The sequence below is a fragment of the Ixodes scapularis genome, unplaced genomic scaffold (genome assembly GCF_016920785.2).
Source record: "Ixodes scapularis isolate PalLabHiFi unplaced genomic scaffold, ASM1692078v2 PGA_scaffold4__175_contigs__length_147842914, whole genome shotgun sequence".
NCBI classification, from domain to species: Eukaryota; Metazoa; Arthropoda; class Arachnida; order Ixodida; family Ixodidae; genus Ixodes; species Ixodes scapularis.
Window position 1 is genome coordinate 145682559 of NW_024609879.1, and position 27952 is coordinate 145710510.

Genomic DNA, 27952 nt, shown 5'->3' on the forward strand with positions numbered 1-27952 from the left:
TACGAGGAAAACGCCAAAGTGCCCCTTAACAACTGTATCCGCTGAGCAACGTTTTCATTCCACACCTTGGAAAGATTTATAGTATGTGGTTGAAGCCTGGTACAGCCCCAAGTGGGGAAATTGGAATGTAACATATTATTGAGGCAGCTTTTTTTTTTTTTTAATTATGTGGAGGTACTGTGCAGCTGCTCATAACCAGCCTCAAATTATATTTTTCAAAGTGAATATTCACCTGTCCCAGAATGTGCTTGGTAGTCGGTTAATCAAGTTGGTGATCTCTTGTAAAGCATTTTTAAAAAGGATCTTGAGATGGCAAGTTTCTTTTAGGGTGGAGCTTGGCAAGAATACCTCGCAGCCTTGGTAGACAATCTAATGTCTATACTCGGTAGGAAAGAAAGAAAGAAATCGCACTCTTCTTGCTGACTGGTCTTTTAGCGATGATTGAAGAATTTTTTACTTCAGCTTAATACTTCAGGACATGACGTGTTGCGCTCAGAACATGACATGTCACGCTCGGAACATGACGTGTCACGCTTAAAAAGTGATACGTCGTGTCAGAAGACGACGTGTCGCACACACACAGAATCTTGCGTCGAGCTGATAAGAGTCCCTTGGGAACTTGGGGTCTTCTGGTTCTGTGCCGCCAGCTTTAATTTCATCATCCCGTTGTGAACAGTTGGTTCAGTCAAGTGACCAATTGTCCTAACGAGATGTACATAGCACGACGCCGTGAGTGCAAACAAGAAATCGCCGGTTTTTCTTCCTTGGAAACAAAGCTGTGGTCAAAATGTTTAGTGTGGTGGGAAGTGTTTGTTTGAGGCCCTAAGGTTATATTCAATGCCCGCCGATAGATACCCTTTCGAAGTAAGGTGCAGCAAAGGAGCTACGCAGCTACCAGACCAATGAACAGCCTCCATTTCATCACCTCGCCCCGCTTTCTGTACGTGGACATAGGCAGAAGTGTGATCGCACGGTGAAAAATAGACGCACGACTTGTCTATTGGGCATGTAGCCACCACTGCACTGTCAGCTTAGAAGATGAACAGAGAATAGCATAGTCTCACTCTCACTGCATGTCAGCGGATTCCTTTAGTTTGCATACGTGGGGCTCTCCGGACGTCGCTCTTATTTCGGCGTAGCATCGGGAAATGCTCAAGCATTCTTTTTTCTTTCCTTCTTTTTTTTTTTTTCTTTTGTGGAAGCAGGGGGACCAGGGTCGGACGGAGACGTCTCGTCTCCGCGAGGAGAATGCCCGCCTGCGCGAAGAGAACGGAGCCCTCATCCGGGTCATCAGCAAGCTGTCCAAATAGGCTGCTACGCGGCCCAGCAAGACGTCCGAGTAGACGGCCGTGCGGCGGGCAGCCGGAACACGCTCCCTCCGACGTCCCACTTCGACCCTGCCACCGAAAATGCTCACTCCGCGCCACCACTTCTTTGTTCCCACCCCCTCTTTTTTTTTCCTCCTCGCCTTTTATTTTTGTTCCCTCTCTCCCCATTACGTCGTGGTTGTTTGCCGCTTTCCTTGTTGTCGGAGCGGCGACGGAACTTGTCGGCAAGTGGACGACCGTCGTCGCTGCCGTCGTACTCGTCGTGGGCCGAGAAGACGCCGTGCCGCAGCAGAAAAGTCCGTGTGCGTCAACCGTTTGTGTCCGGCCGACCGATCGAGAGAAAGACGACGTGTCTGTCGTCCGCTTGCGGCAGAAAGGACGGAAGGAAGTTTTTTGTTTGATGCATGTGTGAGGGTTGTTTTACATTTTTAGTAAAGTCTTTGAACCGAGCTCGACGGGGAAAGACACCGGTGACGATGTCAATTTATAGAAATCTGAGGTTCTTCTGGGAGGACGGACTTATTGGCAGCGAGGCCATCACAATTTTTACCTTCACAGTTTAACGTAAAAGATTGCACGAACAAAAAAAAGCGAGCCATCTTTTTTTTTTTCTTTCTTTTTTTTTCCTGTTTTGGCATACATTTGCGTGCTCACACTAGCAACGCAACTAGTCATGCTTGATTGCAGCGACTGGTGACACCTAGCTAACCGCATTTATTCGTATCCAACTACAGTCTAAGCTCGTTATAACAGACCTTGATTTTAACCAAGATTTTGGTCTGTTGTAAAAGGAGTATGTTGTATGCAGATACGAAGTTGAGTCAATGGTACATAGAGGAAAACCAATTGAACTTCACAAATCGGTATGTTATACCCAAATGTCTCTTGTAACCAGGTCTGTTATAACGAGCTTAGACCGTATCGCAGTCTCAAAGCGTGGAGAGGACGTCAGAATGTGACGTGGTGCTCTTGTTGTAACGGTCACGTGTACCGCGGGCTAAGGACGGCGTTCACTCTGTCTCTCCCTCAAACACCCCGGCCATCTGGCCCGTTCCCGATTTTCCTTTTCCGTGCCCCGTCGAAGCGAACCCGCCTCCGCAAACTGCAACCCCATCTAGTCTTGGAGGTGTCGTGGCTTCGATCTTGGGTTTCTTTTTCCCTTTTTATTCTCTCGGCTGTACATGCGGGGTTTGGATCCCTTTTTTAGAATGTTTTCTGCATTGTAACGGCATTTGGCCTTAAAGCTTGTTGAGATGCTTCGCAGACAAAAGAGCTTTGTAAGTGTTTTGTGGGCGACGTTTTGTCCGAAAAAAACTGATGGACGTTTTGCTTCGGTGCGTGTTGAGCCAGTACGGACACTGATCTGAGACGTGCTTGTTTTGGAGTTGGGAGACATGACCGCCTTCGTTTTTTTGGTAGGTTTTGTATTGGGTCTTTTGTATGAGCAAGTACCCTGTGAACATCTATTGAATGTATAAATCTAGCCCCTACTTTTCTAGGAGTAATCCTCTTCTTTATGCTTACCTGCACCTTTACAAAAGAATAAAATGGTGGTATTTGCGAGTAAAATGCTGGTTTACTCCATCTGACGGAGGAGTCTAGTGCCCATTTAACACCCTCTTGGGATGTCTGAATCTAAGACTACCTTGCTGGGGGAATAACAGTTCTATTCTACTGGCAGTCAGGTCCATGACATACTACTATACTTCTGGAGTAGATTTACATCCTTTATACGAGTACTACAAGCTTGCAGGGCATGAACCATTTTTCATAAGGAAAACCCAGTATGCCTACTTCTGACCGACCCCACAGGATTCTAATGTGTCTGGGGCTGAAGGAAGGTTTCACGAGAGCTTATCTGTTTCTAACCTGCCAGTTTACCGATTTCGTGGCCAAACTTGTTGCCTTGGCACTGAATGGATGGCGAAGTACAAAGCTCAAGCTCACTTTGAGTAGTCTGTGGATTTACCACATTTGGGTGGGAGTCAATAACGGGCAAGCATCTACAATGCTAGCATAGTCCGGCGCCTTTTTGAAAGCGTTTTCATAGTTCTGCATAGCGAGTTTGTGGGCAGACTACCATACTCCTCTTTTGGATCAGTTAGCCCCCAAAAAACATGGCCGCACTCACCACTTGTTCGATATTCGTGGCGTCACCTTGTGTCACTTGGGAGCGTCTTTTGATTCTATCGAAAAGTGGAGCTCTAGGCTTGTGCCCGCGCTTGATTGCTTATTTATTGCTTCTCTTTTTTCCCCGTGGATCCCAACAAGACGTTTTCCCTATTTGTCCCCATTTCCCTGGACGTGTCCCTTACCGTTGTCACTAGTGCGCAGACGTTTCCCTACGATTTTCCCTGATGACCAGAGGTTGTCCCACAGTTGCCTCCTAGGCGTGTCCTCTGGGCTTTCACTCCTCTTGTTGGATTGGATTACGTGAGACTTGGGCGTTACGATGCAGTACCCTGTGGCAAGCAGACGCATCTCGTTCGAGCTGTGCCCTTGAATACCTTTTTTAGCTTTCCATGTGTGTTTTTACACTCAATCGAACAAAGTGGCAAAGCTAGTAGTAGTTCCTTCTTTTTTTTTGCTTGGGTCTTTCGTGTTAGGATGTGTGCGGCTGGTATACTTTTAGACGAGGCTTTTTGCGCGCTGTGTACATATCCCTGGGGGCCTGTGAATAATACAACTTGCAGAAGCGAGAGGGTGGGACGAGACAAATGTGCCTTTGTATACACACCTTACTTAAGACGACGTAGTCTAGAACAAGGTAGTACAATAAATTTTCTCCGCGGGGGTTTGTTACTCGGAGCTGTGTGTGCATTCAAAGATACTCTGCCATTTTTTCCCTTTCCTGTCTATGTTGTGGAGAAGTGGGAAGGGGAGATGCCTCGGTGTCGATTCCCGCCTGCTCTGGTGCGATGAGCGGTGTATTTCGGAAGGTCGGCATATTTCTGCGTTGACGTAATATATTTATTTATGATGTGCATGCGCGAATAGAACTTTCTTCTGTGTCATCCCCCCCTTCTCCAAGTAACTTGATCATGGCTGTTCGAAGCAACTGTTTGAAAGTAGGCACTTCTTTTTTTTTCTAAGTGTCAGTCTTGACATGTGTGTTTGTAATAAAAGGCTTTTTTTTGTGAGATTGAGGGTCGTGGCTGACTTGATTTGTCTCTGTCTGCTTGCCAACAAGAGCTCTTCATTCACCCAAACCAGTTGTAGAGGCGAGCTTTGGGATGTGCGATGAATGGACGAAAACGTCTCAACTCGAATTGGGCAGCGTGTTGCACCACCTGGCCGGTGCACGTGCCACCAGTGGTGCCAATCTTGTGGAGTGATTACAGACAAGGTTGAATTTTATTTTTTTAAAGCACAGAATGGATTATAGTTAAAAAAGACCTCTGCCTTTTTTTTTTACCATATTTGGCTGGAAATTGGTAAACCGCATCAATAAATTGTTTTCGACTACCAGCCGACATGTTTTAATGAAAAATAATTGGCCATTCCACTGTGTAGAGGCGGATGACCAGCGAAGCTGTGTAGCAGACGACACAGACCCGCCCCAAGGAGCCGGAGGAAACTAGACACTCGCGACGGGACTGCCACCCTGGGAGAGCGGAAAGAAACTAGGCACGCAGGCGCTTGGAACGACGACGAAGAGAGGGCGGTGTGAGCGTAGTAGTGATGCAAAACTATCAATAAATTGACTATCGATAGTTTTGGAAAAACTATCGACAGTTTTTCAATAGTCGACTATCGATTCTACTATCGATAGTTTTTTACTATCGACAGATTTCTTGCGACTATCGATACTATCAGTAGTGCTATCGATAGTTTTGCATCACTATGTCCGTTAGAACGCAAGACGGTAGAGGGAGGGTAGGACGGGCCGGGGAGGAGGACGCGGACGAAACGCTAGAGAGGTTTCCGCATCTCTTCTCCAGCCTTCCGTCTGCTTCCTCCTCCCCGGCCCGTCTTACCCTCGCCCTTCCTACAGTTGCCGCACCGCCGCTCGCCACCCTTTCTCCTCGCCCACACTCCCGTCTTCGTCATCAATGGAAGCTGAACCAAAGTTGGGATAACTGCCTGGGCTAGTTGGTGTCCCATTTGAAAAAAGAAAAATAAAGCGATAAAAAGAGAAGAGGGAGCGACGCAAACAACTAGTGTCGCAGAACTATCGATAGTAAATCGTCGACAGTACCATCGATAGGTTTACGATACTCGAGTATCGATAGTTTTCCGATAGTCGGCTCGATAGTACTATAGATCTTTTTTTATTGTCGATATTCAGATTTCTGGCGACTATCGATAGTACTTTCGATAGTTTTGCACCACTAGAGCGTAGACATTGCCCAGAGCCGTGACATTGCCGACGCGAGTCGTGGAGCGGCGAATCTTTGAGAAACCTTTATTATCTACCTGAGAGTCTGCTGATCTTGAAAATGGTGCCTATTAACTACTCTACTCAATAGACATATTGCTAAATTACTGAAGCATCAAAGGGAAGGATGCACGTGCCGGCGTCTGCAGCGGCGTAGCCTCGCAAAGCCTGGCAGCACAGAGCATCGAAGAGCCATTTCTCGGGGAACCTGGCCGTCAGCGCACAGCTTTTGCAGCAGCGAGGACCCGAAACACACCCTTTCGGTCGGGAAAAGTGTTTCGGAATCTCGCCGCAGCGAGATTCCGCCAGTTACGTGGCTCTTTTCTCATCCGTTGTTGGCCGCTTCTCGTGGCGATCTGCCAGGCTTTGTCAGTATATAGGAGGCTATGGCAGCAGTAACTGTTCTAAAGCAAAAGCCTTAAAGAAATGGCATCTTGCACGAGCATTCGTCAACGCTTTATTTTAGATATTTTCTTCGAACCTTTTATACGGGGAAGGCGTGCGGCGGTGCGAGCGTAGCTTTTGGTTACGCACACAGAAAATCTACGGTACCTTAGCCATAAGCAGCGCTGTAAAAAAAGATTTCATCGAGTTACTGAATTTTTAAATTACGTAGGCCGCGGGAGTTCCAGGAATGAGAAATCCCTACTTTTCCCTGTCACTGGTGGGAGGAATTTTGTTTAGGATTTTTTATGTTACATATATTTACCGAAAAACGGGATGGGCTACATCTCAATATTCGAATTTTCGAATAGTAGTATCGAATAATACGCTCGTTGATATTCGCTTCGAGATAAACTCTAATATTCGAATTTTTCGAACAGCACCGGCGCATTGCGGAGAAGCAACACCCGTGGACCTTGCTTCCGCCAGGTTCTGGCTTCCGCGGGTGTTGCTTTCCCGCAGTGCACCGGAGCCTGGTAAGAAGCACGCTCAGCGGGAAGAACCCGCCGCCATCAAAACCTTAATGGTAAAAAGAAACGGAAACTTTGGGAATGTTGATACCTACACTAAAGTTTTTAATAAAGGATATTAGCATAAATTCCCTCGATTAGGTATAGCTGGGTATCTTTATACTTTTAATTTTATGTCAACTGCTTTGTTTACTTGCCATTCACATGTAGGCAATTGGCTTCCTGAGGTAGCAGTTCTTAAATATAGCTAGACTAAAATTAACTTAGCTACAGATATGTACAAATGTAAGCTCCGGAACAACTTTAACAAGTTCAGATGGGTCTTCGTCGTGGTGCAGTCGTGAAAACCTTGGCGAAATTATTCGATTCGAAAATATTCGGCCAGAACCACTATTTGCTCCGAAATCGCTTCGAACTGAAAATCTATTATTCACACATGCCTAGAGAACTGCATGAAGACGGCGGTTCTCTCGGTATATCATTTATTGTATACATCGTCATCACCAGAATTACGCTGTTCGTAGTTCCCTGCTTCATGCCAGCGTAACCATGAAAAAATTCCTTTGCGTGCTCGTGTATGTCGTGCACAGTTATCTGGTACGCTCTACTATTTTTCATTGGTCCTCTGCACTGTGTGGATGGGCCAAACTTCCTGTGCGCTCTCGTATATGTCGGGTGAGTTCTCGGGGTCACAATTATTTTGTGATATAAATAGTGAAATATTGCGCTTAAAGGTTAACTATATGTAGTTGTCCACATACACTTGGAGCCGTTGTCGGCGTGTTTGTCAAATGTTCGGCGTGCAGTTTTGTCGCAAAAGAGGTGGTGAAAACGTTTATCTTTTATTCTATGCGTAGAATTGTTAAATAGGGTTGAAAAAAGTTTTCAAAACTATGAAAATATAAATGTCTTTGAGGGGAGGTGTGTAAATTTACCGCTGATAGGGGCTTCGGAAAGCAAACTTTTTTTTTAATCTTACATAAAATTATTTCCTTTCCTCTCGTGCACGAGTGTTCGAACACATTGTAATCTACTCAAAAAGCAAAATAAAATTATATATCTACTCGAACAACTATCCTTTATTTGAAGATGGATAGTGTATTCGTATCTTTTATACGCCTGTCATTGCACCTTGATGCTGGGCTTAATGGTTGCGGAGTTCTTTTAGTTTTTTTTTATTTTTATTTTACCACGATCTTCATGAACCACAACCTGCATCCTGAACTACACAAGTAGCGCCAAGCTCCCCGCATGGTCGCCATTTTGGTTTATAGAATGAGTCATTTCTCCTTCAGCTTTCCATTCTCCGTGGGCCGATCTCAATTTGCTGCTGTCCGGTAGCTTTATAGAGGCGCTTCTTGATTGCCTAATATCCATACGCCAGAGAAGCAGGCACCACGTGCGGCCCCGGTGCTTGGCGGCATTGAGAAATAATTGTCTTTAAATACGCAAGAACAACGATACAGATGTAAGAGAATTATGGAAATAAGCATGATTGATAAGTGGGATGTATTCACAGCGTCAAAGACGCTTATATTGGCTAGGAACGCTTTCAGTATAAGATGGTGCTCCGTAGCGGTCTTGGTGCGACTGGTTCAGAACGACCCTTTGGCAGCTTCGAAGATTTGAATTGACCGAAATGGCGATTTCCACGGCAATTAACTGAGATCATTGAACCACATCTTGCGAGGTTGAGTCGTGTGTGTCTTAACATTTGTCTTTGTCCCTTATATCAGACAGGGAAGGCAATATTTCTCATGGATCCAGGGACTTTAGGCTACACGAATGCCGTTAAAGTTTCATTCTACAGACCATTTCAATGTTTACGAGAACCAATTAGTCCACCCGTATTATAGGTCACAGCCCAGCACGCGCATGTCCGTCGCCTTGGAAGGCGAGCAAGGCAGGCGTCACACGCACGGACGCTGTAAATGTCACCGACCTGCAGGGTGCGGCGGGGAACGCGAGAGTCCGGCACAAATTGCCGCCGTCTGCGATTGGTCAGCTTCGCGACGCTGACCAAACGCAGAAGGCGGCCAAATGTATGGACGAAAGTATAGGCGACAGAGGCGACGCCGCCGGCCTGCTCCTTGCCCTGGCTTGTGGGGAACTGAAGAAGAGGCAGAAGGCCGGCGTTCGTTCCTTCTGCTGCAATCGTCGAACTCCCAAACAATGGACGCGCCCTGTCCCTCCAGCAGCGCGAACCCAACGAGCTCTCGGGCCTCCAGCGACCCGGTGACCCTCCCGAAGCCGCCGTTCCAAGTTCGCACGGTTCTGACAGCTGCGGGAGTTCTGCTGTTCGCCGTCTTGGCGACGGGCAGCGTGGTCTACGCCACTCAATACGTAGTCAACGCCCAGCTTGCCAAGGTAACCCCATGGGGACGAGCCTTCCTAAAAAAAAAAAGCTGCTTGCCCTTTGATATGTCCCAAAGGAGCTCTAAGAGCATAGCGTAGCACACCATTCCAATATTTAAAAATCCACAGCCCAGCATACCTTCTTCGCTTCGGAAAGCGAACAGGGCACGCGCCATATGCGCGAACGCATGGAAAATGGCACCAGTCAAAAGCCTTTTTTTTTTATGATTTTAAGCAGGGGTCTCTAAACTTCTGCCCGCGCTAAAGCCCCTCTATCCTGGGAAAAGTGGCGCCATTCATTGTTGCGGGAGTGCTCGAAACACGTGCCGCGTGCCACTTCTTTGAAGAACATGGTGTCTGAAATCTAGCTCAGTGCTGCGCTGTGCCGCCATGATCATTCCCAAGGGCTGACGTTGCACGTGCCTCGTGCATCGACGCACCTTGCGCTACTTCTGAAACATGAAGGGACTTTAGCCCGCGCATGGCTGCGGTCTTTCAACTGACGCCCGGCCCGCGGCCAATTACTATACCAACGAAAAAAAACGCGCGTTAAAAAAAAAAAAAAGAAAACTTGCGTTGCGACGAATGAACGAGAACTCATCAAAACGCGGGTTCTCTTATAGCCTCGTCCCACTGGAGCGACAAACACCGATTTTTGTCCGACGACACCACAAAGTTCCGTGTCGCCGATGCTGTCCCACTGCAGCGACCAACACCCGCGACAAGCGCCGACAAATGATCGACGATGGACGAGTTCTTGTCTGTCGTTGGACTTGAAGCGCAGCAAGCAGTCCCGCTGAGGAACATCTCTCGGAGACAAACTTATCCTCCTCGCCCGTTTGTGCCTTCTTTTGCCTCCCTTCCCACCCTTCCTCCCAGAACGAGAAGCCCTTGGCGGCGACTCCTCGTTCCCAGCCCTGCAGTTCCGGTCCCTCGATTGCCCGTAGTGGTCGCGGCTTGCTGGCTGGCGCCGGGTGGTCGTGTTGCAAAAGGGAATTTGCTGTGGCTGGTTTTGCTCGCGAAAACTTGGTGCGCGAGGTGGTGCTTCAAGACGCCGAAGTCTACGCCCCTGCATCAGGATCGATACACTAATGTGCGAGGACTGACCAAAGTAAGACTGCTCACCACGAAGTAGGACACGACGTTCCGCGGCAAGCCATTCCGCAGACGAGAGTCTTGTCATCACGTTCTGTGATAATCGTGATGCCATATTGTCCACCAAAGAGCGCCTTCCCTCGATCATTCGAATATGAAGTTATAAACATGCTCAATATCAGCGTGAAATTCCGTGGCGTTCACCTAGAATGCCTCGAACGGCCCAAAAAATGAACGATTCGGGTATTTCTAGTTCAGAAGAAGTTTGGTGTCGATTGTTACGACTGTTTACGGAAAGTCGCCAGCGGCAAATGAAGAGAAGCGGAAGCTTCAATCAAGAGATAAAGTAATTGTCTCCACTTTCACCGTGTTTGTCGGCGCGTTTTATGCCCAAAGAGCAAAACACGAAAACGGCGTTGCCAGACTCTGTTTGTCTGTGTATTTTGAATTGTTTTGTTGACAACTCCAGTCCCACTAGGAAACAAGTTTCCTTGCCCCCATGTTCTGCGTCGTGTCCGAAGGTGGGACAGCGGACTCCGACAAAAAGGCTGTCTGTCGGTGTCGTCTGTCGCTCGTTGTCCTGTGCAGCTGTCGTTTGTTGCTGTCTGTCGCTCTAGTGGGACGCGGCTATTACCATGTTATTTATTGTACACACGCCGGCAATATGAAGGTGAACACCTTACCTGGTTTCTTGCCTGTTTTACGGCTCCCTAAAGCTATATTAACTCTCGACATTTCAAATGGTACGTGGCTTGGGGTCTAAAATTTGCGTTCTAGCCCTCTTCTGGAGCAGATCTTGTTCCAAAACTTGCAGGAGCGTCAAAAACAAGAAAAGGGCTGTTCACCTTCATATCGGTCACGGGTGGACATTTGTCATCACCAGAATTACTCTTCGTAGTCCCCTCTTTCACGTCTGCGTAACTATTATAAAATTCCTTTGCGTTTTCATGTACACGGTGTCCCCGAAAAATACTTACAGGGTTTTTTTCCGCAGCAAAAATAAACTACGCATCGCCCAAACACTCATTTTTCGCCCGAATGTAGCGCTGGTGGTCCGAACCACACGTCAAATCTTCAGCACGAGCCGATATTTTATTCAAAAGGTATAGACCGACACGCTGTTTCCAAACAAGCCCGCGTTTGCCCACACCAGGTATGGGCACTGCGCATGCGCAGAAACCGAATTGGAGTGAACTGAAGCTTCTGCGCAGTGCCGTCGACAGCGCCACCGCAGCTGCGTGACGTCGGGGACGCGTGTTGGACTGTAAATGTCAAGGGGAAGATGGTGCAGCAAAATGGTGAGTTGGGCCAGTTGGTTCATAATGGAAAAAGACAAGCGCCGAAAGACCAGGACAAGGTAAGAAGACGACGACACAAGGCGCACTCGCAACTGAAGATTTATTTATGGAAAAACATAGTCTTATATACGCTTTTAAAAAACACCCACGTCACTTTCCACGTGCCCACTCTTTATCCAAGAACAGACACTCTTTTTCTGACAGAGTCACTGAAGGCTCGCTTATGCACTTATCTGCACCCTTCCTTATTGCATACGCCTCATGAATTTCCCTTGTAATCTTTTTGCTGTATCGCCCCAGGATTGCCACGTCATTGAAAACTGGTGTGCACTCACATCGGTTGCAATGCATAGCCAGGTACCCCGAAGGTGACTGTTTTAAGCAGCATGCTCTCTTGCGCGATCATTCACACAACGCCCAGTTTGGCCTACGTAAGACCTACCGCAAGAAAGCGGAATGTCATACACAACACCAGTGTGTCATTCTACAAACTTATTCTGGTGTTTTTTCTTACACTCGTCACTCTTCCCTTCGGGATCATTGATTTTCCTGCATAACACAGAAAGCTTTTTAGGGGCTGAAAAAACGACAGGAACGTCGTAACGTTCCGCCACCTTTTTTAAGTTATGAGACACTGCGTGAATGTAAGGCATTACAGCGGTTCTTACTTTTTGGCGTTCAAGAACGTTTCTTTCCGCACCCCTAAATTTCTTTTTGAGGCCCTCTGCAGCTTCAACAATGGATCTCAGCGGAAAACCCGCACTTGCGAGCCGATCTACCTGTAGAAGGAAACTCCTTCCCATTTCCTCAGGACAGGATTTGTTCAGAGCGGCTCCGAGGCACGAAGAAGCAATATCTCTTTTCACTAACTTGGAGTGGGAAGAATTAAAAGGGAGTACAGCTTTCTTGGAGCGAGGTTCGTAAGCCCAGCACACATGGTCATCTAAGAATTTTAGTTTTAAATCCAAATATTGTAACGAGCCCTCCGTGGTCCTCTCATGAGTGAATTTTAACCCATGAGAGCAGGACGTGAACGTGCCGATTACGTCAGCCACCTTGTTATCAGTGAGTTTGTTCCCTGGGAGGGCGATGACCAGATAATCATCAACATACCTGTATATTTTAAAAAGGCTATCACCTCCGAGCTTCTCAAGAATAGCGCGGTCGCAGTGTGCCAAAAAAATGTCGCACAGAATAGGCGCAACCCGCGAACCGATGCAGATACCCCGTTTTTGCAAAAACACCTCTCCACCAAAGGAGACATAGGTGTGGTCAAGGTAAAAAGATAAGAGTTCAACGAAACCTTCTACACTTATCCCGCAAGTGCTACGAAAGTCTGTTTCACCACTGCTCTCGATGCAACTTCTAACAGTGTTAAAGAGGACGGCATGCGGAATTGAATAAAAGAGATCCTCAACATCAACTGAAAAAGCGTCGCACTTCCCTCTACACCCCCCAGACAGAACACAAAGTCCTGAGGATATCCCCATAATATCCCGATGTCCCGGCCGGGAGGAACTAATTCTGGGGATATCCCTGGGACTGCAATCCTCAGGATATCCTGCAAGGGACATGTGTTGGAGATCATGTTAAAGGCCATTGTCCTGGGGACATTCGTCGGATTGCACCCCAGTATATCCTGTGCGGGAAGAGTTTGGGAAATTCTCCTGTTGAAAACTCAACCAGTAGAATACGAAACTAAACGCACAAAAATTTAAATATATATATATATATATATAAATAATTAAATAATTTAAATTGTTGTCTTATTATTATAAATGTACTTTAATATCATATTTAATGATTATAAAGCTTCAAATCGAATACGAAATTCTGGCGGTACTAGTATCGGCTATAGGCAACTTAGCGCGTGCGCAGTTTGTACGGTTGGACCATTTGGCGCGATTCCGTAAAGAAACGAACTCGTTTTCGTCGTGAAATGAGCAAGGGTGACAGGTAAGCACACTTTTTCTTACTTCATAAGTTTCGCGGTGTCAGATAAACTGTTCATGAACGCTTCGTGCGTAACCCTGTGATCGTTCTTGCTCGCGGTTTTGAGTGATCCGGACGCAGTGTTTGGTTGTGGCACAGGTGCGGTCGCGCGCTGTCATGCCTAAACACAAGACGTCCCGGACGTTTCGGCGGAAACTACGTGAAAATGTACGAATGAGTCTACGGTTGGCAGGCGCGGCCGTCGATTTGGTGTGCGATTCCGTCCCCGCAGTTTACTGTGAGACTGCGGTAGCGGGCGAGTCGGACGGGTCGTCCGGCAGTGAGGGACCCAGCTCCGGCATACGTTTTTCTGCTGCCACCGAACGTGACGCAGAGAGTCAGGAAACAGTCTTGAACACCAGTGAGGGAAGTCTCTTTTCTGGAAGTATCGAAAACACTGGAGGTTTTAATGTTTCCGTTCACAGTAATGACGGCGACAGTGGAGCCGCAGGTGCCGCGGGCGCGAAAATTCCGAAACCTTCAAGTGATAGAGAAAGCGGTTCTGTTGACCAATTTAGAAACGACTTAAGGCGATGGAGTATCAAGAACAGTATCTCCCATCAGGCTCTGAATGACCTAACATTGGTGAAGAACCGTCCCTGCCAAGCCGTGCTAAAACTCTGCTTGATACTCCAAGAAACTGCCCAGCAATAACGGAGTTGGGTGGCGGGCATTATTGTCATTTTGGACTGGCTGCTGGTTTGGTGGACAATCTACAAGCTTTGACAACTTTCCCAGAATGCCTCTACTTGCCAGATAAACATTGATGGGCTCCCTTGACCAAAAGCGCACGGGACCAGTTCTGGCCAATATTGTGTAGGGTTGCAAACTGCAGAAATGGCTGCCCCTTTCCAGTAGGTGTCTTTTGTGGGCAGTCGAAGCCAGAGGATGCAAATCTGTTCATGCAGGCCTTTGTACGTGACATGGTCAGCTTGCTGGAGACTGGTATTCTCCTCAATGGCAGGAGGGTGGCAGTTAGGCTCACACAAATCATTTGTGATGCCCCTGCTAAGGCCTACGTGCTTTCCATCAAAAGCCATAATGGATAATGGAGAATGTTAGTGTGCAGTGCAAATTTACTAACCATTGCAGCTGAGTAATACATAGGTCTTCATTCTTTTTGCAAACTAATCTTTGTGCTGCCTTCCCTCAGCTGTCTTCCCTAAAATAACAAATGCCTGTACTTGGTTTTACTTTTAGGAATGTTTGGAATCGTGAAATTCAGCGATTATGATGATCAGGTCGCAGTTGTTCCAAGGTCCTGGTATAAGGATGGCTATGTCGCTTGGCCACCAGAGAAGAACCCGAGAAAGTTGCAACAAATGGTGCAAAACGTGCACCAACCACCAGACTCCTGGGAGCGGCTAAAGTGCACTGCCATGGATTGGTTTGGTTAGTATGGCAGTGAATTCCCATAACTTGAATTTCAGAACTCATTGCACATCAATTGGTTTTAAAAGTTCAGCAGTTGATGAACTTTTTTCTTTCTATTTATAGAATTTAATCGTTCCAAAATGTGTAGCGTGTGAAATTTTATATTGTGTTCCTTTTTTTTTTCTCGAACTTGCAGAGTCTTACGAGAAGGCTAGACGAAAACTTCCGCGAGCCGAAGATACCTCTGATTTGCAAAGTGACATAGAAAGACGCCGAAAAAAGCCGATGCGATGGGAGACAGATGAAACTGATGAGGATGATGTACTAGTTGGCTTCTGTGCCTCACCTTCCAGTAAGCTATTGTCTACAGAATATTCTGCACAGCTTATGGTTCTAGCGGTTCGATTATTATGTTACTCATAAAAAAATATTTCATTTATGGCCTGGGTAGAATAGGCATGTCTCAAAATTAGTTTCTGTTGGAAATTTCCATTTGCAATATTTGCGTCACAATTTTTTAGTTCTTACGAGCGACACCGAGACTTCTCTCTATTTTGCCATTACTCCGCACAAGAAAAAAAAGTGGGGAAGGGGTGACTTTGAGTCATTGGATAAGTGTCACCCACTCTGCACTTCTTTCTTGTGCAGACTAATGACCGAATAGAGAGAAATTTCAGTTTCATTCCTAATGACTGAAATTCTCTTCTGCAACCTGAATATTGCTAGGAGAGAATCTTCCTTACTACGTGTCATTTCTTTGTTAAATTATCTGAAGAGTATGTTGGTAGAGCTAACTGCAGCAGGAGAAATAGAACACACAGGATGACAAACATTTCTTCTAAATGTTCGTCGTCCTGCGTGTTTTACTGTTTCTGTCGTCAATCTTCCTTCAGACCTGTCAAATAAAGTTCAGCTAAACGAAAAAGCTTTTTTTGCTTCTTCCTCACGCCTTTATAGGGTCTAGCCCTTTCCCACCCCATCACCACGTGGTGGTGCATCTTTTGCGATTTTAACTTGTATTCGGACGTAGACCTCGTTGTTCATGTTGGCTTTGAGCATGTGTGTCTACAGTAATTTCCCAAACAATTTTTTCAGAGGCGCACGGATACTTGCAACCACGAAAGGAAGCACTACCACCTGCGGTAGAGTCTGATGATGAGTGGGACGAAGTGGGAGCAAGCTCTTTTGAACCACCACCAACCCCTCCTGTGGTCATCAATGAGCCCCCTCAAGTGCAACAAGGTGAGTTACAGTTGAGCCTGTCTGGTTTTCTTTCCCTTACAGTTTAGGCTTTTCTCCATGACTTCTTTTAGCACCCCCTAGCTGTCGGAATTTGTCAAATCAATTGAGTTATATCACTACAAGGCTATTTTTTTAGCTCCAGTCATCAGGCACATTGTATTTTATTATGTTGTTTAATTGACTTCATATCAGTTTGATTTGCAAATCAAACTGCTAATATAGTAAGTAGTCAGGTACTCGAGTATACTTCATATTCGTCAAAAGGCGACCGAAAGACCTGTCCTGTTAGATTCGGAATATGCGAAATGCATTTTGGTTTTCTCATTCTGCTATGGGCTAGCTAATAAAGTATAAATAAATATGTATATTCTGAATACTGCATACCCAAAAGCACGCAGATAAAAAGGCCTTTTGCGATCGACAGATAAGAATTATCTGTCGATCCCCGTTTCAAATTGAAATATTGTTGCAAAGTGCATTTCAGAGTGATAGATGAAGCATGCTTAGAAGCTTACACTGTTACAAAAAATAAATGTGTAAAGTAGTTTTCTAGTTACGGCCCAATGGAAAAAGTTGACCACAGAATGCACACACCAGCTTCTTTTTCTTGCACAACTATGTAAATATTTGAGCTCATGCGAAATAAGTTTAGTATTCAATTCAATATTCGGCTTTTGTTTTTAATACAATTATATTTGTATTATTTATAATACCATCAGCCCTACTGCATAAAGCTTTGAAAAAAAATACTGTTGCTATTAAAATTATGAGCACGAGACTCGTACAAAAAAGCGGAGTGACCCAGCAACAAAAACATTGCATATATTTCATGGTGCCTATTATTCTGCTCTTGTGTGCTACAGTTTCAGAACCGCATGTGAATACACACCATCTTGCATGAACTGCAGTTAATTCCTCAGGCTTCGCAGTTTATTATTGGTAACAGTCCCTAGTGTGCTGAGCATTCTTTTACTAAAGCTCTTAAGTTTTTGGCGATCTTCCAGATCATTCATCTCAGAAGACACACAAGGAAAACTTTAGAGTTGGTGTGAAAGGTGAGAGATATAAGAACCTTATTTTTAGTTTCGGAAATACTAAAATAATTATGCTTAAATTAACCATGTAGCCTCGTTAGCAGACTGAAAAATGTAGCTAGCATAGGCTCAGACTCGTGTATCATATTGCCTCGTGTTGCATATATGGCCGTGCCAGTACCAGTACTAGATTCACTATTTGAAAATCTCGCACAGGTCACAATGTCAAAAGGCGACACCCTTACGGAGAAAAGCACCAAAGTTACCATGCTGCAGACAACCAAGGTGTGTTCATTGCTGTTTCCCATAGTATTATTTTTCTGTTGTGCATAGCTTAGATTGAATTGTTGACATTGGAAAGCAAGTATAATGAACAGAACCAAATGAATAAGCTATTCCAGAGTATTCACAAATTTACCATAGCAAGTGTTTTCTTTAAAATAGGGTAATTTAACAGTTCACTTTAAAGGCCCGTTCACACTCTTGCAACCGAGTACGACTGAGAGAGACGAGACCGGTTTTTAAGCCTCTTGCGATCTCTTAGGACCAGCTCCGCTGCAGCGGAGCTGGTCCTAAGAAGTCGCAAGAGGCTGAAAAACCGGTCTGGTCTCTCTCGGTCTTACTCAGTCGCAAGAGTGTGCACGGCGCTTAAGCCTGTTTCTCTAATCAAGCAGTTGTGTCTCGTACTTACATTGCAGATAAATGCCAGATGCATAACATTAATATGCTAGATCAATCTCTCTGGGTAAATAATTGTTGCTTTAATGAGCTTAAATGAGCCAAGTCTGCATTATTGAAAGTTTTCTAAATCAGCAAGTTTACCCTGTTCTCAGTTACTTTACCACTTTCCTGAAACATGTTTGTTATGACACACGCATTAACAATATATACCTTGTATATTTTGCAGGAATGCAGAAAGAACTGTTCCGTTTGCTGCACATGGTAAAAGCTAAACAAGAGGAGCAGTCTCAACAACTGGACTTCATTGTGGCAAAGTTAAGCCAGAATGCTCAGTATGTCGAAGACTCCAGTGATGACATCATCTTGGACACATTCAACACGGTTGAGGATTTTCTGAGTTTCGACAATTCGTTGGAGAGCGAAGAAATGAAGAAAAAGCTGGTAAGCTGGTGCCTATCATTTTAAGTTGCATCATGATTTTTTTGGGCTAGATTTTTTTAGATGCATGTAGATTCAAATGTATGCCCATCTGCAACACCAAACAGCTTGCTTTGATTACAACCCGTGTCCTCCAGAAGAGCTCACACTAAAATGGCCTACGAAATTCAGCAATGATATATAAGGTTTTCACAAATATATTTTACTGGCCATATTTAGGCATTACAATTTTTAGTCTCAACTCGTACAAAGGAAATAAGGATGTACACGTAGGAGAGCGCGTTGAAAACTACAGAATACACAGAAAGAATAAAACACATGAAGGACGAACACAGACGCACACTGTGTGCGTCTGTGTTCGTCCTTCATGTGTTTTATTCTTTGTGTATTCTAAGAAGGATGCAACTGACTTCCTCGACGGCACGGAGCACATTGTTGAGAAGAGATAGATGAGCAGCTATGTTTTTTAACATTACCCAGATATGGTCTGTCCAGTGCAGATAAGCACGAGAAACTACAAGATCAGCAAGTGCTTAGAGCTCAGATTTCTCTCAATTTCTGTATGGGTCTGCAATGCATTCGTCTGTGTAGGCTGTGAAAATGGACTGTTTGTGTTATTGCGTAGGCTGCGAAATGCATCTGTTTGTGTAGGCTGCGAAATGCATCTGTTTGTGTTATTGCGCACTGCAAAAGCAGATGATCGTCTGTTTGACGGAGGAGACCCAACATGTAGATTCTGGAGCGGGTACAAAGAGACTGTCGAGCACATCTTGAGACAGTGCAGCTGCTTCTAGCACAGCTGTGAAAGTGCCTTTCAGGGCAGTGTGGTGTAGGCCCTGGGCAACGAAGACAAGGACGCGTGAGAAAACCATACTCAGGACGACAGAAGCAACAAAGTGCTGCCTGGTGGAGTGGAAGACTTGGTTGCACCGTGAAACCTCTTTCCTGAGCCCAAACATGAGCTACTGCAGAAGGGTGGATTCGATGTAGTTTTGAAGAATAGTATGGATTGGTTTTGTAAGCTGTGGCGCTGTGACTTGTCAGGGGGGTGCAACTGGGTGGTGGATTTTAAAAAGGTACTGATTCATGTGACTGACTGAAACATGGCCGTCATTCCATCTCTTCCTGACAGTGTGTGTCCTACGTTTGACAAAAAGTCAGTTTCTTATTTATTATTCCTTTTGTGTTCTGAGTAAAGACCCAAACTTTTAGTACATTGAAAGCCACTTGATAGGTCAAGTTGACGACTTTGTGCGGGCCATTTTAAGTAAACATTGTTCTTGGACATCCTGCGCAAATATCTGGTGAAAATGTTATGTGTTACTAGTTGCATATTTTTATACTGAGAAATCTCATCCAAGCAGCCATGTGACAATCATGACACTGGATTCTAATAGTTATTTTTTACTTTCTGTTGCAGAAGATGCATTGGAAAGGCTGTGACGGAAAAAGCATCTATGACGCCTTGCAAAGGGTCCTTCATAAGCTAATGTCAGATGAGGTGGCGGTTGAATTTAGCTTTCAAGGAGGCAAAGGGAAGAGGAAGTTTTGTAACCTTCGGAGCTGGACAGTTCTGCTTGGTATGTAACTTTGCTGACTTCTCAGGATAGAGGCTTGCACCCGACAGAGAGTAATTTGGTGGTGAACACTGCAAACAAGTCTATACTAGTTTGGGCGCTGAATGTACTGAAAATTTGTGACGGCAAAAGCTAATCAACTGGAAAATTTAACACAATCAACATTTACTCTTCCTATAAATTTATGCAGGGACTGTGAACTAGTGAGCTTGCATACTTTCCTTTACTGTACATGGTTGACAAAACATAATATTTCTTTGGGGTGATGCTACTACCCACAGCCCATGTGCAAGCATAAGTGTGATGTGATAATTAGCACCTAAAATTGGTTATGATCAATATTTAACATGTTAAGCATTCCATTTAACTGTGGCATCTCAACATGATCAGCCCATATATGCCATAACAGTTGTTGGGCTTTGTTGACTGAATTTGACTTCACACTATTGAGTGGTGCACTCAAACCTTCAGGAATTCAAAATATTAAAACTAAGAAGCCTGATAGTCACAACATCTCGACCTAAGGAGCCGTCGGTGGCTACTGCAGCAGCAGGCGTCGAGATACGCCAGCTACCTGCAGCAGCACATTATTTCTTGATCCCATGCTCGCAGTAAAGCCGAGTTGCACTGACATCATAAAGATTCAGGACTTGTCAAATTTTTTTGCCCACTGGTTTTTAGACATCAAAGTTTGCTAGAAGCAGCTTTATAAAACAATACTTTTATTGCCTACCTTGGTGGCTGCATATGCTCCGTTTCATACTTAATGTGCAACGCTGTTAAGGCTACTGGCGCAAGCGTGTGGCATGATCTTCGCTTTTGCGCGCACCCTTGCATAAGTGAGATGCTAGATGAAGCCACACGCTTGTGCCAGTAGCATTGCATTGAAGCATGAAACGGAGTGTAAGAATTAATGATTGGAATGTGCCAACCAATGTTAAGTTGCTTTGAATCCGGGAAAAATACACTGTGCATTTGGTTACTTATTCTTGTTTCAGAAAACAGCTGACTTCAGGTTCCATGCACTACTTCAGCTTTGGAACACACTTGCATTCTTTATCGTTCCAGAATGTCTGCTCGCCAATAAGGGCCTTGGGGCAACTGAATACAAGGTGGAGAAGGCGCTGAAGTCATGGCTGGCCCATGCGAAGGAACGGATGGAGAAACGGCAGCCAGAAAAGTAGGAGGGGGGCTGCTAACTTGACGGCAAGGTTCTGGTCATTTTTAAATACCGGGCGTCTCAAAAGAAAGCTTAACTCTAAAATGGCCTGTAAAAATCAGCGATTTGATGTATCGAGAGAAATTTTCTGAAATATGTTGTTTACTGGTCAAATTATTTAATTGTATTTCAAGTTTTAAGTCTGACTTCAAGGAACTTAAAATTAAAAACATTACTTTTTCAAGAACTTGATGACTTGTTGGTAACAGTTCCAACAACGGCATTGGTTGCTTGCCTTTTGCAGGGAAGGCATCACCAGTCCGACAAGCGCCACGCACGTGTTTCTAAAGGCTTGTTTACACACTTGAGACGAGACTGGCTTTTAAGCTTTTTGCGACGTCTTAGGACCGGGTGCGCTGCTGCGGAGCTAATCCTAAGACGTCGCAAGAAGCTTAAAAACCAGTCTTGTCTCTCCGTCCTACTCGTTTGCAAGACGTGAACGGCGCTTAACTTTGTGTTCCTGCGGGAGATACCTGTCAGAATTAAGTTCTTGGTGTGCCTGTCTAACCCAATTAAAAACTCGTGCTAAGAACTTAATTCTGACAAATATCTCCCTCTGAAACATGAAGTGAGAACAATGCATTAAGTACTTAATGGACTGGTAGCGCCATTTCTGTAAAAAGTAAGCAAACATGGCCATTTTTTTAGCTGTTCACGAGAGCTACCGCCAAGTCCTTAAAATGTCATTTTTAGTTGAAACTTGTAAATTTTAATGGAAATATCTAACCAGTAAACAACAAATTTTCTGTGATACATAAAATCACATTTTTGCAGGCCATTTCAGAGTACAACTTTGCTTTTAAAATGCCTGGTATATTGTGATATTTTTATTTTTGGAATGTTAAGCAAACATTTATTTTAATAATATATATTAGGGAAATCTTTTTCTGATAATAAAGTATTCAATGCTTTTGAGGCTAACATGTGCCCATGTCTTTACTGAACAGCTTTCTTCGAGCTCAGCCCTACAGGTTACCTGAGATATCTCACTCGCATGAAATTTTATTGTTGCCAAGCTCATAGTCACTGTGGAAAATGTATGTTTAGGTAAGAACACAGCTGGCAAACTGTGCAGTCGAGTTCTATTGGTGCACACTTGACTTGCAGCTGACAGCTATGTGATCCAGGCCACTGCCTACAAGCGTCGAGTGCCAGTCAATCAACGCAACGGAGATATTATATTACCATAGTCTGGCCAGCACATGAGGAGGTTGGCACGCTGTATGTTGGAGCTGCCTGTAAGGCCCCGCATATAAACCTACAGTGTACAGATGGTAACCCGTAGGGCCTGGTACGAAGATTCCAGGTATAAACGTAGCAAATACTGACAACATCCAAAGGGATATGTTGAGAATATACTGGGGACCAGAAAAGTGGGCCAAAAGAATATCCCACTTACGTCCTAGGGAAATATATCTCCCACCACGAATATCCTGGGGATATCTCAAGGACAACCCGGATCTGGTACGGAGATCCCACGGATAAACGTAGGAAATACTGACAACGTACCAGGGGAAATTCTGGGGATATGCTGGGGATTAGAAAAGTGGGCCAAATGGATATCCCACGGACATTCTGGGGAAATATATCTCCCACCACAAATATTCTGGGGATATCCCAACTTCCGAGTGGGATATTCTGAGGAGGTCCTCAGAATATGCATGTTCTGTCTGGGCCTTCTTTCAAAAATTCAATCACTTCTTCTGAATTCCGGACCAAAAATTCATCCTGCAGTTTTAGGCTTGATAGGTGGGTGCGGAGAAACGAAGATACCTGGATCTGCCACGTATCTCTTTCAGTAACGATTGCTCTAAAAGGTACATCTGCCTTGTGGGTTTTTGCCGTAAAAAACAGGTCCAAGGCAAGTTTCTTGCTGGAATTCACCTTCCTCTCCAAGGCGGAGAGGGACAGTTCGCTGCACAGTTCTTTCGCCCTCACCTTTACCTTGTTCAGGGATCCTGGCTGTGCGTGCTTGAAGTTCTTAAGGACAGCATGCTCGGCCTTTTCCCAGTATAGCTCCTGCGGAAGGACAACAAAGCCGCCCTCCTTGTCAGACGTGAGCAGCTTCAGATTGTTAATTCTGAAGTGGTCAACGATCGATGTCAGCTTCGGGATTCTTGCGCGTAGACCAGCCGTTTGGCAAAGCACATCCACTCCGTCAGCGATGCACCGCTCCCTCTCTTGGGGCAGCACCTTGTCAGCCAAACTTCGGACCAGGGAAAGCTTTTCCGGTGGTGGCAGTCTATAGGCTCCACGGCGAACTTGGGCCCTTTGTCAAGCGTAGCCTTGAAGTTGCTCGGTAGAGAAGCTCCCCCGAGGAAGGTAACCCCACCTTGCTTCTCCCAACTGGTCGGTCGCTTTCTGGGAAGCCAGGACAGTTCTCGTTTCCACAGGAACTCAGTCACATCCTTGGCATTCCGAAGGTGGGTGGCGTAGCTTCTCTCAGCTGCTGCACGGTCTTGACACCCTCTGTAGCATAGCACCCTGAGGCAGTCCCGGAACCTTTCAACTTGTTTCCAAGTCTCTGACCTGATGATCTTGCACATTCGCTTAGCATGGCCAGGGGAAGGCGGACAGCCATTGAAGAGCCCCAGCACTTCTGGTGGCGAGTATCCAGTGTGAATGGCATACGCGTACGTACACTCTTGCACGGCAGCAGGAAGTAGCGATTAAGTTAACGAGCGTGACAGTGGACTGGAAAGAGTTAGGGGAACATAAAAAAGATGGTGGCCGACGGAGCTCTCGAATGCACGGGGCTTACTGAAAGAGGGCGAGAGAGAAAAGGGGAAAGGGCGCTTTCCCCCTTGCTGGTTGTGTAGAAAGAGTGAAAGTCCCGGATGAGAGGCTTGCCCGGTGTTGGGTGTCTGCAGTGCAGCCGCACTCGCCTTGCTGGATACCATGCAAGCTACATATAAGTCCTCGGACAGTATTAGACGCTTTCTGTCGTTATTCGTGCACCCTATCAGCCAGCAATGGCGTCCCGATGACCGGGGGACTGTCGCCATCGAAGTTCGGTAGTTTGAAACAGAGAAGAACGCACGAACGAAGTTCCGGCACTGCATACACCCAAGACCGGGCAAGCCTCTCATCCGAGACTTTCACTCTTTCTACACAACCAGCAAGAGAGAAAGTGCCGGTAGCCCTTTCCTCTTTTCTCTCTCGCTCTCAAAATGGCACTACGGACGCGAGAACGGAGGGAAGTGGGCCCCATTTTCCCATTGAAATTTTCAGAAAATCTGTCATAACTTTTTAATAAAATATCGGTTCGTGCTGAAACTTTGGCATCTGGTTCGGACCTTTATCGCTACCTTTCGGCGGAGAAGGAGCGTTTGGCGATGCGTAGTTTATTTTTCTCGTGAAAAAAGCCTTACAGTTTTTGGGGGGACACCCTATATATTGTGTTTAGTGTTGTAACTATTGCGTACGGTCATTATATCAGATCTGCCCCTCTTCTGCCCTGTGTGAATACGTCAAAGTTCCTATGCGCTTTGATATGTGCCCTGTGAGGGCACATATCAAAGCGCAACTGCGACATTACAAAAAAAAAAAATTGTGACCCGTGGGTCACAATTTTTTTGTAATGTCGCATTTAGCAACTTATTAAATATATTTTGTCATCTGCCTTAATTTTTTTTTTATTGTTTAAAGTTTTTTCTTTCTTACATTATAAGCTAGGTTGTTTTATTTACTATTTCCTCATTTATATTGCCTTATTTATCTTCTGACTTTTGAGACACTCCTTATACCATTATACGAAAGACAGTCTGCAAACACTGATCACCGCAATATCCGTGGTTCGAACGCCGCGTGCCAATCTTCATCCTGGAACTCATTCCCATGCGGCATTCGAAGCACGGATCTCCCTGTGACTCGCGTTCGAATCTGTATGCAGACTGTCTTTTGTATGATGTATGAGCAGTGTGGCCCCGGCTTTAGCCAAGTTTGGAGACCTCTGGTCTAAGGTCACTGGATCCTGGGAGAGTAGCCTTCCCTGCCTGCTAGCCGGACACAAACAGATACTAACATATATAGACGACCATAACCACGCAAGGCGATCGGCTGACTGGTCTCGGTTGCCATGGCAATCGCCATTTTGGTCCTTTTGAAGCTTCGTCGCGCCAAGATCGTTACGGAGCGTCATCGTAATGAAAGCGTTCCTCGCTAAATATAAGCGTCTTGGGCACTGCGCTTGCTGTCAACATATCAATCATGCTTAACTCCACACAAGATGTGCATGGGCGCCGCCATAACCGACCTTCAGTTTTTTTTTTCCTCTTATTTCGTTCGCCAATTTAGTTCCTCAATGCCACAGCAGGACAGGTTACCGCCACTTTAGGTGCTATACTGTGTCCTTCTCTCCAGCTTATGCCTCTGTGAAGGATCCTCAACGCTCGCTCTGCAGTGGCTCGGTATCTCTGTAAGACAAGGGAAGGTCGGCAATGGCGGCTCAATCTGGCGCTCGTTTAAAAGCGTCTATAACGATGTTTTTGCGTGTTTCGAGACAGGAAGACTATTTTTCAATGCCGCCTAGCACCGACGCTGCATGTGGAGGCGATGCAAAGATGTGCGCTTGTTTCGCCGATGTGTAAATTAAAAAATTAAAAAATTCGGTATACATAAAGTGTGTTTATAAAGCAACTTGTCACTGGAAATTTGGATCGGCAGAATGGAGAGGTCGAGGAGAAACTGCTCATTCTATGGACCAAAATGGCGACCGTACGGGGAGCTTGGCGCTACTTTCCAAGGATCCAGTTACTTTAGAATGGTCTGATTATAGCCTATATAGGTCATCTGTGATGTCACCGTGTCATCACCATACAATACGTGACCAGGTGGCATGACGAAAGGTCAAGTCACGTGACACCATGACGCCACAGGGATCTGGGGTTACAGTGTCACGTGACCTCGTGGTTTTACGTGACACTACAGTTGTACGACATGGTTTCACGCGACGACGCATATTACGTAACCTCATTGCTTCGCGTGACGGCCGGCAGGCTGATGACGTCACATGAACACCGTCGGCGTTAAGTCTAGCTGGACCGCCTCCCTTCCCCCAAGGACCATCGCTTCATCGAAGCTACCTGCCAGCGCGAGCTCGCTGGCTTCCGCGACGCTTTGGTTGCGCGCGCCTGCGCGTTCACACTTGTGTTAGCAAGGGCAGGAAAGCTCGCGCTGAGGGCGGAGCTTCTAGTCTCAGCTTTAGGGTGGACGGAGTACAGGAGCTGACCCTCAAAGGGGGTCATGCAATGATTTTCCAACTTCTTCCTCTTGCACTTTCCTCAACTCAAAAGCGAAATGAGAAAGATATGGTCCCAAGTGCAAGATAGGAAAAGGTCCCGTAAAAAGAGCGAACACGAAATATCATAATTTCAATCTGCTTCATTTTTTTAAGGAATAAGTAATTTCTTCTTATGATGTGGGACCGGATGCTTGTAAGAAAAAATAATAATAAGATTTTTGTTTTTATGCCTTTTCTTAGGTTACACACGCGAGGGTGAAAACCCATAGTGACATTCTTTTTAAATTCATTATAGAAATTATTTTGACGAGAGATTGATTAACTATATCGTTTGCAGTCGAGAATAAGCGTTTCTTTTTGTGCTAGATGGGACGATTGGTGCGATTCTGCTCCGCTATTTTTCCGATTTCGGTCACAACGTCGCTTGTACAGGGCAATAATAATAATAAAAAATTCCATCAACGGCAGCTGAAGTGCTTTCTGCTGCATGGAATCGAACTTTCGGATAGCAGAATTCTGCACCATATGTGAATCGAGGTTTTGGGGGGCTGAAACCTATGTGCCAAAAGTCAACTTAAAAACGCACAAAACTCAAATCGAAACTCCGAAAAAATATTTCCATACCATCTCTGGAAAAACGAACCACACGAGGGTTTTTGTGGTAGGAATATCGGGCGTATGATTTTAACGAGACATCTTTCTGACGTTTGCAACAAAATGTGCTCGATTTTTGAAAGCATGGAAATGATTCTCCCATGTATCGGTTTTCGTCCGATATGAGAATGGTTTTTCACACACGTGGTTTTGAAGCTAGTATGCACACGTGCAAAAAAAAAAAAAAAAATCCAGCAAAAGAACCAGGCAAAATCAGGAGAAACAAAGTAGTTCCAAAAAAAAATCCAGCAAAAGAACCAGGCAAAATCAGGAGAAACAAAGTAGTTCCATACCGTTTTTATGAACATTAATAGCCTTTACGAGAAACGGTATCTAACAAGTGCTACTATTGGCCGGTCAAGTGATAACGCATTTCTCGTTTGTTGCTTCGGTCCACCCCCTAAATGCAACGGCTTGGACCGCCTCTGGCTGTCAGCCGTCATTCGAGACTTTGGGACCACTTTTCCCCATTTCGCAGTTGGGACCATTTCCCGCCGGGCAATTTCTTCCGGGACCATTTATTCCATATCCCTGACTAAACTGACCATATAATAGGAGCACGCTGTTCACTGCGCATGCTCAGAACGAGCTCCCACTTTCCGCGAAGCTGACCGCCGGTACGCTCTCACCAGCAACAGACTGAATTCTGGCCACAATGGCATTACGCCCGACAGATTCCTTTACCCTGTGTCAGAACACGCATTCTGACACAGAATGCGTATTCTGTGCCAGAATATTAAGTGGTGCGTAGAAACCAGAGTGGAGGATTAAAATCGATGTTGTTTAAGTCGTGATTTAAATTAGGCTTAATTTAAATTAAACTTTTCTCGCAAAAATAATTCCGGACAAAAAATTGCATCTGCCGTTTGTGTATGCCGGGCGCGAGTTCGTCTGCTTCTTTTGCAGGGATTGTGGTGACGTCAGAAAAACGCTGAGCTCTGATTGGCTCTGAGTGAAGGATAGTGGGTAGACCTCGGAGCAAGCTGCCTTGAGGTGAACCCACTCTCCTTCAAGCAGAGCCAATCACAGCTAGGCGTCCTTCTGACGTCACCACAACCCCTGCAAAAGAAGCAGACCAACTTGCACTTCGCATTGTATGATGCTTTCCACGTGCATTTGATTTGTATTTAT

General features: G+C 45.4%; 3 protein-coding genes across 3 annotated transcripts in view; all 3 read left to right on the plus strand.

The window, feature by feature from the left end:
- The window catches only part of LOC8040501 (protein phosphatase 1 regulatory subunit 12B), a 70523-nt gene extending 66053 nt beyond the window's left edge, over nucleotides 1-4470 (plus strand). Inside the window, exon 20 of the mRNA XM_042293494.1 lies at nucleotides 1206-4470. Coding sequence (XP_042149428.1) covers nucleotides 1206-1310 — 105 coding nt within the window. The 3' untranslated portion in view covers nucleotides 1311-4470. The remainder of the gene's footprint in view (nucleotides 1-1205) is intronic.
- Nucleotides 4471-8583: 4113 nt separating this feature from the next.
- LOC8040492 (neprilysin-1) overlaps nucleotides 8584-27952 on the plus strand; it is a 44009-nt gene continuing 24640 nt past the window's right edge. Inside the window, exon 1 of the mRNA XM_029969908.4 lies at nucleotides 8584-8987. Within this exon, the coding sequence (XP_029825768.2) occupies nucleotides 8661-8987 (327 nt within the window). The 5' untranslated portion in view covers nucleotides 8584-8660. The remainder of the gene's footprint in view (nucleotides 8988-27952) is intronic.
- On the plus strand, nucleotides 13289-21028 carry LOC115329685. Its single transcript, XM_040211072.1, has 9 exons — nucleotides 13289-13324; nucleotides 14561-14752; nucleotides 14931-15086; nucleotides 15830-15976; nucleotides 16981-17031; nucleotides 17227-17295; nucleotides 17918-18132; nucleotides 19550-19709; nucleotides 20775-21028. The coding sequence occupies exons 2-9, from the start codon at nucleotides 14563-14565 to the stop codon at nucleotides 20888-20890; spliced, it is 1104 nt and encodes a 367-aa protein (XP_040067006.1). The 5' UTR covers nucleotides 13289-13324; nucleotides 14561-14562; the 3' UTR covers nucleotides 20891-21028.